Raw genomic sequence first — 15197 nt, forward strand, 5'->3', positions numbered from 1 at the left:
GTGGTCCAACACGTGCCACGTGCCTTAAACACCCACCCTTAACAACTGACCCGAGCCGGGCATCCTCTTCCGTGCTCGGGCAAGGGGGGACAAATACCAAACTAGCCTCGAGCTCCACACTCGGGCCTAACTAGAGGTGCACATTTAGATACCTCGGAACTGGACCGGACCACTCTTGGGCCTGATTAACAGGAGGCGCACTCTTGGCTACCTCGAAATCGAATCTGACGTGGTGTGAGCCCACATGAGCGGGCGGAAGTATAACCCGCTCTGATACCATATTAAATTTCCATTGGGCTTATACGGGCTCGGGCCCATATTCACTTAAAAGCTCAAGCTGATAAGTGGTGGTACCCAAGTCTCGTATAAACCCATGGATATTCTTTTTCTTTTCCGATGTGGGATTTATCCCATTTTTACTCCTCAACACCCGCCCTCACGTGCAACGTATGGTCTATTTCTGCCTACACGTTGTCACGTGCCCTTAAACACCCGCCCTCAACAATTGACCTCGAGCCGGGCTCTTCTTCCGTGCTCGGACAAGGGGGGGACTAACACGAGGCATACACTTTGGCTGCACTCGACATACTGGGCCTGGCGTGGTGTGAGTCCATGCGCATACGCGCGTAGGCATACGGAAGCATAACCCGCTCTGATACCATGTAAAATACTCACTTGGGCTTACATGGACTTGAACCCATCTGCAACCCAAAAACTTAAGCTAATAGGTTACTGTATCCAAATCTCATATAAGCTTGTGGTTTCTTTCTCAATTTTTCGATGTGGGATAACGTATCTCAACACATGAACCACCTTCGAGTGGTAGGAAGATCATCGATCTTTGGATTAGAAGACTCGAGAATAGCCATTCATTCCTTCCACTTGCTTGTAACCAACCACTTGGAATATCCATTTCTTGAGCCCAACGAGTGAACTAAAACAAAAGAAAACGGCAAAGCATATGTCAATTTGAATACGAATTATACAAATCCCAAAGCCCAATCATGGAGAAGTCGAGAGGAAAATGGGCTTTGGCAGGGGGAAGAAAGTTATCATGGGCTCGATCGAAGAGCCCAACTATATGGGCCTTAGATTTACTTCCTTGGACCAAGTTAGTGGCAATTCAGGGCCCAAACTCCCGCCATTGCCATTACAGACGCACATGATATGCTTCTCAGTCCACGCGGTCGCCTCGGCAGAAGCTGAAGTGGGAAGTTGACGTACATGATCGCGATCTAGCTCCGGCGACCTCCTGCCGTCGATCTCCGTTCCGGTGGACGTCTAACTGTAAGCGCCTTTCTCCATTCACCTCGACTGTCAGAGTTGAGAACCTGAGATGTACTCTTTGATTTGGGATAGTTCGTGATCTTCTTAATGATGCCTGAGCAGCTGCAAATGATGCATTTTTGGGGGAACAATGTATAACTGATTGGATCGATGTGATGTCCCTGCGCTATTCCTCCGCGAAATTTATCTTTCTTTCGTGGATCACGGAATTGGCAATTTGGCGTTGTCTGGTTTTGGTCTCATCTGCAATTTTGCTCACTGGAAGCTAACTTTCTGCGCCATTTTGTTTGCAAAGCGCTTGCTTGTATATGTAATCGAAATTTATTCTGAGGCATGGTTCTTGGATAAATTGTGAAGATGCTTCCTAGAGCTTCCTCGGACTCTCAACACAAGAGTATATAGTTCGGAGAAAATCTTTATCTTGCTTCCCGTGTTGCATTGTCTTGACCATTTGATGAATGAAAAATTAGCTCTTCTTCTTGTTCTTTTTTTCTCCTCTGAGAAAAATTGCAGCTTGACTTAATCGATTTACCCCCTTTCCCCTCTTCGATCTTTTCCACTAGCTGACTACTCGATTCCAAGTTGGTGGAAATCCTCAGTGTTACAATCACTGCTCGACTGTCCTGCATTGCCCAGCTGCAGTATTCAATTTGCTCCCTTTCTTCTGGTATTACCTCGATCTCCTTGGTCGAGTTACATTCTCGTTACTTACCATCTCTTTTTGTTTTGGAAAACATAGAGGAAAGTAGTTTTGGATCTTTATCTACCTGCAGGTTTAGTGGGCAGCACAACAGGTGGTGGCTTTGGGGACAATACAAGAACCTTGAGAAACATGCCTGCTGCTGCTCCTCGATCTGGTGATGCAATCTTTGCGAGCGTTGAGCACGTGGTAAGCAACAAGGGGTCCTGCTATTATAGTAAAAGGGAACTTAAGTTTTGATATAAAATCAGGTTGATCTTGCGAAATTGTCATTTGAGGGAGGATGTCGATTATAAACGTTCCTATTCCAATTTTTGTATGTTTTTCCAAATTATTCTTGCAACTCTTCTTTCCTCCATTTGCTATTTGCAGACTTGCAGTGCCTTACAGGTTGAATTCCGACAACACTTCTCCTAAGATTTTCTGATAACTCAGTGATTGCATCTACATGGTGCAGAATGCTGAGCTCTTCACTTTAACTTACGGAGCGATTGTGCGTCAATTGCTGACAGACCTGGAGGAAGTTGACGAAGTGAACAAACAGCTCGATCAAATGTATGGTTTTGTTGCTTATATTTTTTTGGCAAGCAAATGATGTTTTAGCTTTTCTCAGAACTGTGTTGACTTCATTAAAACTCGGGCAAATTATGTTCTTTTAGAATCATCCTAGATGTCTGATTTTGTGCAGGACATTTGGTCTCATGCTGTTAATAGTGCCTTTTAATGAAATACTTTTGACTTTTAATCATATTGCAGGGGTTACAATATTGGCATCCGATTGATCGATGAATTTTTGGCAAAAGCCAATGTCTCCAGATGTGTTGATTTCAAGGAGACAGCTGAAACAATTGCAAAGGTTCCTAGTTCTTTCCTGCTTCATTATTGTTCTAAGTGGTGTTTCAAGACAAATAGTCTCCATTTGAGGTCAACTTCTCACACACTTATTATATCAGGTCATTATATGCTATTCAGTTTCTTGAACATCGTCATCATGACCATGATAGAAATGCTTCATAGATTCATAGATTACTTAGAAGCATATTAGACACAGAACTGCTGGCTTTGGCCTCATGCTTCATATGATGAATGGTTCCAATTTTGGTTGGATCTCTACTTCTGTACATATAATTTTATTATTTGTAATCGGTAAACATCAATTTGCTACAGGTTGGATTTAAGATGTTTTTAGGGGTCACGGCATCCGTGACGAATTGGGATGCTGATGGGACATGTTGCAGTATAGTTTTGGAGGACAATCCCCTGGTCGACTTTGTGGAGCTGCCCGACACGTGCCAAGGTCTTTACTATTGTAACGTCTTAAGTGGAGTCATCAGAGGTGCCTTGGAGATGGTAAGTCCAGTCCGACATTCTGCTGTAAGTTTCACATCCTAGCCAGAATGTGTTGATGTGTATTTTTTTTTTCTCCCCTTTTTTCAGGTGTCCATGAAGACTGAAATCACATGGACCCGTGACGTCCTTCGAGGGGACGATGCGTATGAGCTGCAGGTGAAGCTTCTGAAGCTAGTCCCAGAAGAGTATCCCTACAAAGATGATGAATGATCTCGGTCTCCATGCTCTCTATCCATATCCGAGATCAAGAATTAATTGTTCAGTGTTTTTGTCTTCCGAAGAATGTTGCGTAGCGTGTAAGCATTGTTTCTTCATGTTGACAGTTTCAAATTGGATATTTGTTATGTTTCAAGTTTCAACAACATAAATCGAATCACGCACTGCATTACGTCGTCGCCATGAAATCTGTCGGGCAAATAAGAGTTCGTATAGTTCAAATGGAAAATCATTGAGAGGGCCAAAGGCTAAAGCGGGGATTTCGCAAATTCGTTGTGACAGCCTGTAAAGTGACCGCACGTGGCCCATGGACAGAGCAATTGTTCGGACCAATCAGTGCAGTGTGAGATAAGCAATAAAAAAAGACGACCAGCGTTGACTCACCTCAACTTGCCGAATATTAAAGTATTTCTACTTCCATTGGCCCATTTGGCAGCAGAAAACGAACCTCAATCAGCACCGGAAAGAAAGCTTTCTCGGCGGAGAGGAGACCATGTCGCAGTCCGGTGGCTGCTGCAAGTGCTGCCTCAGCTTCATCCTCACGGTCGGGCTCACGGTCCTCTTCATGTGGCTCACCCTCCGGGCCGAGAAGCCGTCCTGCTCGATCAAGAACTTCTACCTCCCCGCCCTCAACAGGTCACTCAGCTCTCCCGGCAACGCCACCATCTTCATGGACCTGAGGCTCAAAAACGGCAACAAGGAGAAGGGCGTCTACTACGACCCCATCAACGTCACGGTCCGCTCCTTCAACGACTCGAAGAACTCTCTCTGGCAGGGGATGGTCCCTGGGTTCTACCAGGGGTACCAGAAGAAGGCCACCAAGAAAGTAACCGTGGACACCACCGGGTTGAACTGGACCCATGTGGCCGCGAGGAACGATTCTGCGGTCTTTCGGGTTGATCTGTCTACACGGGTGAGGTTCAAGATCGTGTTTTGGAAGACCAAGAGGCATAAGTTGGCAGTGAGGGCCAATGTCACTGTGAACGAGTTCGGGGCCAAGAACTCGAAGCGTGATATCAAGCTCAAATCGGGTGTTGCGGAGATTGGGATTCAATGCGGAAAAGTCGCGATCTTCCTTGGTGTTTTAGCGTTGGGTTTGCTCAATTTTTGATGAACTGAGTCCAGTTCCATTTCACGGTCTTTTAGCTTGCTGTTGGGAGGTTAAAGTTGCAATTTTTCCCCTGTCAGTTTCTGCATCGCCCGAAAATGCATATGCTGTACAATTGGCTCGAAGGATTGAATCACGTTGATTTTCCCTTTAGATAAGGAGATTCGAGTACTGATAGCCTGTAATCTGATCGATTTCTGGATAAATTGAAGTAACACCGAATGAGTTGATTTACTGAGTTTCTTCTAGGAAATGACAGATCTTGACATTGAGGAGAAAAGTTTATATTGTGTAAACTTCCTGGTAATCTCTTTGATGTATGTACAAAGGCTGTCGTCAATGGAGCAGTTTCATTGATGTTTCCTGAAAGCTTCCGAGGACATAACAATGTCATAACAGCGCTCTTTATTGAACATTTATAAAACCAACAAAACTACCAAACTGGGCTTCACTTATTAACCCCATAAACCCATTCTGCCCAGACCATTTCACACAAGCTCTATAGCAACCATTTCACAAAGTGGCATGCAAGCCGAAAGAAATGGCACGCAGGCCTGATATCCCCAGCTATTTAGCCCAGTTGGTAAAGTGTATTCAAACAATCGGATCGAAAAAAGACTATAGAGCTTAAACCCAAGCTCAAAGGCACATACTCAAGATAAAGATGACAGATTACTGAGAAATCCACCCCCCCCCCCCAAAGCACTCTAATAATTCTCGGACTACTGCTATGGATTTTCCTCCGCAGCTCTTTTGTCCCCATCACTCTACTCATTGCTGCACTTTTAACACAAGCCAGAATACCTTCATCGAGGGGGCAATATCCAAAAAAAAATCCTATCATTCCTACACTTCCATACATAGTAGATGAAGGCATGCCAAACAATCTTAGCAATGATCATTCTCAAGGACTTACCCTTAAGGTTTCTAGCTGTCCAGTCCAATCCAGAAATTAAAAAAATTGAATGGCTTCCTGCCTCGAGATCCCTCCTTCATTATCACTGTAAGGCTAGGACAGTGATCAGATATTAACGAACTAAGAAAGGATCCTGGAAACCAACTAGTCCGATTTTCATTGACCAACACTCTATCTAATTTCCGAGCAATAGGATCCTCCACTCTTTTATTATGTTAAAAAATTACCAACGCAAGGATGATCCTGCAAATCAGTCTCTTCCAACATACTTTTAAATTCAGGCATCCCTAGAAGAAGACTAGTATCTGCATTAGTGGCCTCACAAGCATCCTTAACCACATTAAAGTCACCTACCACACACCAAGGAGCACTGCCAACCAAACTATAAAAACTGACCAATGATCTCCACAAAGCAATCCTCTCCCCAGGAAGTTTGGCAGCATACACAAATGAAGAAAAGAACTTCATCTCCCCACTCCTTAATACATTGCCCATGACTCTCCAAAATAGACACAGAAACCCTCTCATCATGCAGCGCCCATATCCTACCAAGAGGGGAATGAACATAGCTATGAGACAACTTCCATCCAACAAAAACTTCGTCCATAATTTCCTGCATTTTATTCTCTTGGACTCTGGTCTCTAAAATGCAAATAACATTTACTTGGTGCTTAACAGCTAGCTTTCTAACCTCTAGCTGCTTAAAGGGCTTATTAAATCCCTTAACATTCCGGCATAAGGATCTTAATCATTGGGAGGGCTAGGGAGAGGCTTTGAAGACTTAACAGCCAATTCAGCCACTCCATTACCCTGCTTTTTGTTTATTCTCCTCCATTTCTGCTGTTTGATATTCTGCAAGAGGACATTCACTCCTTGCGCAGCAGCCCTAGAAGGTCTTGATGTCCCAGAAAAGGAAGCAATACTTGAATTTGGTGGATCAGTTGCATCAGCCAGCACTGAGAACATATTGGTGGTCTCAACTGCTGATGGAGCCCCAGTACCCCCTTTTCCAGCAACTTCTTTCCCTTTTTTCCCCGGATATCTTCACTGGCCCATTGCTAGCAGCTCTAATCATAGTCTTTTCAGACTCATTCTTAATAGGAGACTTCACCTTTTCAGAAATAGGTGACACAGGAGCCTCTGTTGCCTTCATTGGCTCAACAGCAGGAACAATCCCTTTTTCAAGATTGCCCTCAAGCTCCACAATTCTCAACTCCCCTCCTGTAGGCTTCTCACTTATAGCTTCCTCTCCAACCATTGTCTTCTGAACCCATCTTTTCTTCACGTCAGCCTTTTGTGCTCCCCTGGGAAAATTCTTCCCCAGATATTCCACTTTGATATTCAATGAAACTCCATCTTCAAGAATAATGGGTATCTCCTTAGGCATTTCATCAGACATCTCCATCTCAACACAGACTCTTGCTACATGCGCCTTAGATACATTCTCAGTAGCTTTGTCTAGGCACAAAGGAACTCCCAGACCACTTGCAATATATCCAAGCCCTTCATAAGTCATCAACTCAAGTGGAACTCCAACCAACTGGACCCATACCGGCATCTTCTTCTTTTCAAAATCAATAGCCTGTAAGTGCTGCTTCCATGGCCTCAAAATCACTGGGCTATGGTGAATATGCCAGGGTCCACTTCTAATTACCCAATCTCTAACCTCAGCAGAAGGCAAATCAAACTGAATTAGTCCATTTTCTAACTCTAGAATATTGATACCCCCCTTCTTTCCCCACATAAAAATGATAATAGAATAGACCTTACTGAGACCATGTTGCTGCCCAATCATTTGTCCTACCAAAGCATTTCGCCATCTCTCTACTCCCACATCGATGATCGACTTCGGCAACTTAACCGCCTTCTTACCATTCATTACTTCCGGTTCATGAAACTTCAATTTACGAGAATCAGCCATGAGCATCTAACTCCAGGTTTTTTGTGAAAGGATACCTGGAGAGACTGAGGTGTTGCACTGAACCTGAGCACCCTAAGAAGAACGCGCTACTACATTTCCTCCATTCATCCTAGAATCGACCAACACTCTTGATTCTCCAACCACTGCACCGATAGCTTGAACAATCCTATCCGCCTTAGTTGAATCCGCAAGCTCAGTACGTACTGCTTCAACAAAAATCTCAGACATCCTCTTCAATGCTTCAGTTCCCATCATATCCCAATCCTCTCTGATCAATCCTTCGTAAGGATCATCTGAATTACTTAGAAAAAAGCTACTTCACCAGAAAAAGCTATCTGGTCCAGCAAACACCAGGAAATTCCCCCTTTGTCTTATTTTATTGTTCTGTACTTCACCAGAAAATGAAACTGCTACTTGGAACACCAAAAACTTACACCATCTTCCATGAGCTTTTCTTTACATTTTATTTTTCCTGGTGCTTGCTGGAAAACACGGGGCAAGTGCGCCCTCCCCCGTCTTTCCGAGTTGAAGCCCAAGTTCGACTTCGTATATACACAAAAACTCAGTTCCTAAATCTTAACACTCACTTATACAAAAAAAACTCTTAACGCATAAGAACGAGATGATACAATATGAGAGGACTGCATTCTGCTTGTTAACGATATGGGGAGTTGCTGCCTTGAGATTTGACTAATGAATAGTAGGTTCCGCCACGTCCCAGCGAGATCAGCTCATTGTGGGAGCCTTGCTCTGCGACTTTTCCATTCTTGATGACGGCAATGGAATCGGACTTCTGTATCGTCGAGAGCCTGTGGGCCACCACTACGCACGTCCTGTCCACCATCATCTTCTCCAGTGCTTCCTGGACCAAGCTCTCAGACACACTGTCAAGTGCACTTGTTGCCTCGTCGAGTAAGAGGATGGATGGGTTCTTCAGTATTGCCCGAGCTAGTGCGATCCTCTGCTTCTGGCCTCCTGATAGCTGGACCCCCCTCTCTCCGCAGTACGTGTCATATCCGTCTTTCATGCCACTGAAATGAAGGAAAAGAACAAGATGATCTCACAGTCCAGCTTCATGTTTCAAAGGTCAGTTCCAATGTCCTTACCTTATGAATTCGTGAGCATTTGCAAGAACAGCCGCCTTCCTTATTTCTGACTCCTTTGCACCTTCTTTCCCATAGGTGATGTTTTCCCGGATAGTTCCCGCAAAAAGGGTTGGCTCTTGACTGACCAGAGCGATGTGCAACCTTAAGATCCTCAAGTTATAGTTCTTTATGTCCTGTCCATCGATGAGCACAGACCCCTTTATTGGATCGTAGAATCTCTCAATCAGCCCAATGATGGTAGATTTTCCTGAACCACTTGGTCCAACCAATGCCACAGTCTTTCCTGCTCGTATCTTTAGGCTCAGGCCCTTGAAGATCAGCTGGTCGGGCCTTGCAGGGTACGAGAAGAAGACATCTCTCAGCTCTACATTGCCCCGGATGGTTTTCTTAACATCAACTCCCCATGTACTATCAGGATCAATTTCGGGTTTTCTGTCTAGGACTGCGAAAACTGCCCTAATTGCGTTGCTTCCCTTGGACAAATCATTAGTCATGCTCCCAGCATCAGCAATAATATATGCAGTAAAAACCAGTATTAGGAACGACTGGAAAAGGTGCTCCGGTGTTATTAAACCTTCTGTCAGTAGCTTTCCACCATACCAATACGATAAAGCCACTGATGCCGTGTTAAAGAATTGGGAGCTGAACAGCCCGATTCCAGCATACCATGACTGTTTGACGCTCTCTTGTCGTGGGCCATTCAAGGTGGCCTTGAAGAGTCCGAGGATCCGTTTCTGAGACGAGAAGGCAGTTATGGTCCGGTGGTTGATAGCAGCCTCACTTGCAAGCTGGCTTCCTTCTTTCTGGGCCTTCTGGGCTTTTCCAGCCATGCTTTTCATGAGCACGCTCCGAGCATAGAAACTCCCGATGACTAATGGCTGCACCGCGATCATCACGAGGGTCAACCGCCATGTCAGTACGAGCCCAAGAGCATAAGCAAAGCAAGATCCGAATATCGCCTGCACCAAAAGGGACATCCTATCCCCAACAATAGAACGGACCATGTTTGCCTCTGTGGCAATCCTTGCACAGATTGCAGCACTTGTGTTCTCGTCTTGATCGAACCACCCTACCTCAAAAGTCATGAGCCTTTCCAGTAGAGTTTCCCGTACTCTCCTTGTGAGCTTCTCACCCATGACGGCAAAGTTGTAGTGCTGGACAAGGCTTGTGAGGAAGTTGAGGGCGGCAATTCCTAGGAATATGAAGCTGTACTCTCGGGACTTTGACTTCATCTCGGACTTGTCGGTCCGGAAGTAGTTTGAGATTAGGGACCCCACAATGTAGGCATTGATGGGCTGGACCGCTCCTGAGCCTATTGCAGCCAAGCACCCAACCAGACCCTGCATCCACTCCGGCCTGTTCATTTTGAGCAGGCGCCATTGGGACGGTGGAGGATAAGATGATTTTTTCTCATAGTCTTCTTCTTCGCTTTCGTCAAGGTCATACTGAACTGTATAGGAGTAGGGTGCGCTGAAGGAGAGTCCAGGGCTCATGGGGTTCAGTGCAGGAGTGCTGTGAATGCTCGACCTGACACTCACTGGGCTTGGGGCGGGATTGGTCCAGTGGTGGTGATTTCTTCCTCCGATTTGGCGGCTCGGGGTGGCATTGACAGTTTCTTCATTTGTGGATGCTGCCATATTCTGTTGCAGCTTTACCATCCTCAGGTACTCGCCGCCCTCCCCGTCATTGATGTGGATCAGCTCGTTGTGCGACCCCGACTCAACAACTTTTCCTGCTTGGAGGACCACGATAAGGTCCGCTCGGCGAATTGTAGATAGCCGGTGAGCAATGATGATCGTTGTTCTTCCAACTGAGGCCTTATCAATCGCCTCCTGGACTATCTTCTCAGACTGATTGTCCAGGGCACTTGTGGCTTCGTCAAGCAGAAGAATCTTCGGTTCCCTGATCAGAGCTCTAGCAATGGCGATCCTCTGCTTTTGTCCGCCTGACAATTGAAACCCGAATTGCCCCACCTGGTGATCAATCCAAGGTGATTATTAGATCATTTGCGATATCACTTCAGGTGCATTATCCTACAAGTTTAAGCTCTCGAGAATATCAGTTTAATGGCAAAAACAAAAGAATAATCTGTTCACCTGAGTTTCGTATCCATCGGGTAGCTTAGATATGAAGTCATGGGCATTGCCGGCCTTTGCTGCTGTCATAACTTCCTCCATTGTTGCTCCTTCCTTCCCGAACAGTATGTTCTCCTTTATCGACGTCGCAAAGAGAACCGGTTCTTGATTTACCAAGCCCATCAGTGATCTCAACCACTTGAGCTGAAGCCTTCTAATTTTGTACCCATCCAATAGAATCTCCCCCTCAATCGGATCATAGAACCGCTGAAGGAGTGCAATGATAGTAGACTTGCCTGAACCACTGCCCCCAATGAGGCCCACACTCTGGCCAGCTGGAGCCTTGAAGTTAAGCCCCTGCAGGATCGGAGTATCGGGTCTTGATGGGTAATTGAAGTAGATGTCCTTGAATTCGATTTCTCCCCTAACATATGATAAAGCCTTTCCCTTCTTATCTTCTGTATCTATGCTAGGAGTCCGATCAATCATCTCAAAGATACGGGTAGTCGATGTGCTTGCCTCTGTGATGGCAGTTAGGTTCGGAAGTGCGCTCAACACACACCTAAGTTACAGTAAAAAAAATTTCTCAGTAACAGACCCAATCACATACAAGAATCACGTTAGAAGTGTTACTTACAATCCTCCCATGATAACACAGATTCCAGCCACAAAGATAGTTCCTCCCTTCTCGCCCTTATCGCTCACCAAGATTGTTCCAACCCAAGCCTGAAATGCCCATCCGACATAAATGATCCCCATGCTTCCTAGCATCAGTCCTTTCGCAAAACCTTGCCTTATCCCGAGCTCCATTGTCTTCTGAAGCGCGGAACTGAACTTATCAAGTGTCTGATACTCTCCCACATAAGCGTACACAGTCCTGATCGAAGATATCGCCTGTTCTGCAATCCCACCTGCAACTCCATATGATTCGATCATCTTCATTGTGAGGTCCATCATGAGCTTTCCAAACACGAGAGCAGGGACAATAAACAAGATTGTGAAGGGAAAGGCTGCTAGAGCGAGTTTCCATGATAGTATGAATGCAAACAGGAGGCAGAATACGAAGGTCGACATGTATGCAAGGCAATCTGGTATCTGCAGGGAAAAAAAACAGAGCCGCTTAACTTTAGTTCTTAGCAAGGATGTTGTCGAATATGTCGGCTCTAACATATGCTTGTGACGAGGATAAATTTCTCAGTTGCTTCTATGGGTTATTACCTTTTCGCAGATAGCAACTTGGATCGAGTTGGCATCGGCAGATATGGTCGTGACCACTTTGTATGTGGTTGAGGAACCAGCTTCTTGTGTGTCAAAGAAACTGACTTCTTGCCTAAGGACTGATTTCAGGTATGCTGTTCTCATACGAGAAGTTTGTCTTTCGGCAGTTCTTGACCAACAAAGTCCCTCTGCACAAAGAAATGACGACGAATCAATGTCAGGGGAGATCATTATGGAACCAAAGATGTTTATGTTTTAAGGATGCAACTTACCGACAAAAGCAGAGAGGCCGACTAGAATCGCAACATATAGCAGCTTAAGCGCATACTGGAAGTTACAAATATAAGTTAGCACAAGAGAAGATTCCACGTACAAATGTATATAGTTGAAGTTCAAAAAGATCTTCCCTGCCTCTCCTGTATTTAAACAAATTATTCCGTCCCCAAAAGTTTGTTCGGGCACGATGGAATTTACCTTATTGACAGTGTCCATAGAAACTGAGCCATTCTCTCTCCCATATTCATTGATAACTTTGCTGACTACAAACATCATCAAAGGGTACTGCAACCCATCTCCGATGCTTCCCAGAGTCCCGAACAGCATCAGCATCTTGTCCAGCCGATCTGCGTACCTAAACATGCTATCTTTGCTCCTCATCTCTAACAGATCCTTTTTTGACCAAACTACAACAACCCACCCTACTCCAAGTAGTTCATGAACATCTCGACTTCTGCACTAAAACACACCAACCGTTTCTTTTATATGGACAAGTAGCTTTAATGTAACTGTACGCTGATCCATCTCGTCGCGGGCACTTATCTTTTTCACTGTCCATATACATTTTCCCCTTCATATGCGACAAGCAGCTGGACGATTTAGTAGCATTAATAAAGCCGGCTTTGGTAGTATGCTTTGGTCATGCCATGAATGTTGGATTCCCAAAGCTCCAAACAGCTGGTCTCTCCTTCTTCATCAGTTTATTCCTATGTCGTTTCTCTGTTTCCTTCAGCTTTAGAAAGCCAACAAATGGAGTTAGAAGAATGACTTTTCTGTGTTTGCTGGAATTTATGGTTCAATATATTATATAAATTTATTAATATCATCGCTCTGATGATGATTTTGATGTTATTTCATTTAATATATTATTTTAAGCAGGAGAGTTACCCTTTTCACGGTATCCTCACCTGCCACCCCCGGTCCATAGCTTTTCGGCCTGAGTGGATTGTAGTCTTTCCTAAGAATCTATTCGGTATTGAAATTTACGAGCAATGGTTTTACTGTACGAGTTGGGATACTGCGAGATGAATTGTGGCTTTGTCATCAGTCGTTTGTGAGGAGAATACATGGCTATGAGACAAACTTCGGGGTTTGATACCTTACGGTTTGAGTTGTGATTCCTCTTGCCTGCACTTTAGCATCAGGCCAGAAAAACCAAAACAAAATTATGAAATAATATATTGCATGAGAAACGATGAAGGCTGTCCTCAACTGTCAATGCAACCGATCATTATTTTATTTTTCTCGTTGAATTAAGCAAATTATCTTGTTCTTGTTTGTCAGCAATCAAAGAACATTTCCTTCTTGCAAGATTTTCACTCTGTGGGCCACTCCGAATAATCTATCTGCAATATCTCCGTTCATCGGAACAACAAACTTATGCCACCACAATGCTGTTGAACCCGTCAGCAGGCTTCCTCATTCTTTCATTTCTATGCTGCTTGTTTGCAATAGATGTCGTTTAGGACTTGGAATTTCTTCAATGCCGACATGAATCGACTGATCTTGCCTTAAATTCCCTAAACCTCACGCAAGAACGAAAGAGATAATTTCATCATGAATTATTCAAACTCTTGAAAACATTAAATTATGCTGTAGCTCACTCATCCAAAGGAAAAAAAAAAAAAAAAACTATGCTGTAGCTTTAGTAGAAAGTAACATCACGTTGAGTAGAAGCCTTAAAACTCCGGGAAGAAAGAAAATAGACCCGGGCACGGGGCATTAGAGATTTCGGGCTTACAAAGCGATCCATGTCTATGGATGAAGTCCGCAGGCCCGGCCCACTTTCTTCCCTCTCCTTGCAAGTCCTTCGGCTTTCATCATCAGTCGAAACGTTCCAGGGCTGACCCAGTCTGCTTGGTTGGTGGACCTACCAAATCAGCTTACATTGATTTAAACCCGTATATATCGCCTTATGGTCAAGCTCTCTTTTTCTTCGAATCCGGTGAACTGAGTTCGCCGACGACCCGCAATACATGTGATGATCATCATAACAGAGAAAGAGTCGATGAAGAGCACTACACAAATATATATACCGGAATAGTTTATTTACACTAATCCATTCATAACGTTGCTCAGAGTTTCCTATGGAGAGAAGAAGGTTTCTTCCTCAAATATCTCAATCTAGAAATGATGTTACAGAAAACGGGCAATCTTATGTTATTTGAGCGCTTTTACAATTTTATGTTATTTGGGCATTTTTGCAATTTTTAGGAAATAATTTATTTTATGGAATAGTTTATTTTACGGAATAGTTTATTTCCTTCGTTATAATTTCATTTCATTCGTTATAATTTTGTTTAAACCTATTTAAGCGTTGTAAGTTTTAGGGCTGAAAACAGTAGTTTTGGTTGAATAAAAATTCGAGAGAATATTTTCTCTATTTTTTCAAATTCGATATTGATTGAATGAACGAATTGATGCTTATTCACTGGTATTCGTAAAATTAACAAGTTATAGAATATTATTTTTTGACATTCGTGCCTGAATTAATATATTACAATTGTTCTTTAGTTTCGCTGCATAAAGAAAGAAGTTCCAAGAACTAACTAATTCCCAAACATTATTACGCCTTTCGAAAACTTGGTTCTTAGTCTAACCAATCCGTTGAATGTTCAAAACTCGAAAAAGAAAAAAAAATCTCTGGTAGACTTAGGTTACGTTTGAATTGTTAGTGTGATTTTAGAATCATGGTTTTGATTTTGATTGTGGAAAAAGACAAATGAGATAGTATTATAAATTTAACTTGGAAAACGTGTATTTTTGTTGTGTAGTGTGTTGAATTAAAATCAAAATCATGATTCTAAAATTAGTTTAATAATTCAAACGGGGCATTAAAGCATTAAAGAGATCAAGATGGCGAGTCACGCGTACACATTCTGCTGGTTCCCATTCATAACTAGTGTCTTTGTCTTGGGACAACGGTTTTTAGAGACATCTTTATGGGTCATCTCACAGGACATGTCCAACTCCGACTCCACAGAACAGAGTCCCCTGTTTAATGTTCCCAGTCCTCAGACGACA

The 15197-nt window shown here is 43.7% G+C and overlaps 3 protein-coding genes across 6 annotated transcripts; 2 read left to right on the forward strand and 1 right to left on the reverse strand.

The window, feature by feature from the left end:
- Positions 1 to 1129: 1129 nt before the first annotated feature.
- LOC116213549 (trafficking protein particle complex subunit 3-like) lies at positions 1130 to 3725 on the forward strand. Of its 4 annotated transcripts, none has more exons than XM_031548547.1 (8): positions 1130 to 1287; positions 1851 to 1954; positions 2037 to 2176; positions 2360 to 2377; positions 2445 to 2542; positions 2744 to 2843; positions 3155 to 3337; positions 3425 to 3725. In XM_031548547.1, the coding sequence occupies exons 3-8, from the start codon at positions 2120 to 2122 to the stop codon at positions 3545 to 3547; spliced, it is 579 nt and encodes a 192-aa protein (XP_031404407.1). In that variant the 5' UTR covers positions 1130 to 1287; positions 1851 to 1954; positions 2037 to 2119; the 3' UTR covers positions 3548 to 3725. The 4 variants fall into 4 exon arrangements, with proteins under 4 accessions (XP_031404407.1, XP_031404406.1, XP_031404408.1 ...); XM_031548546.1 differs by having other exon boundaries at positions 2061 to 2176; XM_031548548.1 differs by lacking the exon at positions 2360 to 2377 and having other exon boundaries at positions 1131 to 1287; positions 2061 to 2176.
- Positions 3726 to 3855: 130 nt separating this feature from the next.
- Positions 3856 to 4895, forward strand: LOC116213548 (protein NDR1-like). The gene has a single exon (XM_031548545.1). The coding sequence runs from the start codon at positions 4047 to 4049 to the stop codon at positions 4662 to 4664; it is 618 nt and encodes a 205-aa protein (XP_031404405.1). The 5' UTR covers positions 3856 to 4046; the 3' UTR covers positions 4665 to 4895.
- A 2942-nt stretch (positions 4896 to 7837) lies between these two features.
- On the reverse strand, positions 7838 to 12554 carry LOC116213547 (putative multidrug resistance protein). Its single transcript, XM_031548544.1, has 7 exons — positions 12372 to 12554; positions 12170 to 12224; positions 11898 to 12085; positions 11317 to 11774; positions 10701 to 11241; positions 8605 to 10577; positions 7838 to 8529 (listed from the first exon to the last, which is right to left on the reverse strand). Exons 1-7 carry the CDS (start codon positions 12552 to 12554, stop codon positions 8154 to 8156), a joined length of 3774 nt encoding a protein of 1257 aa, XP_031404404.1. The 3' UTR covers positions 7838 to 8153.
- Positions 12555 to 15197: the final 2643 nt, after the last annotated feature.

This window comes from Punica granatum, chromosome 7 (assembly GCF_007655135.1).
Source record: "Punica granatum isolate Tunisia-2019 chromosome 7, ASM765513v2, whole genome shotgun sequence".
NCBI lineage: Eukaryota > Viridiplantae > Streptophyta > Magnoliopsida > Myrtales > Lythraceae > Punica > Punica granatum.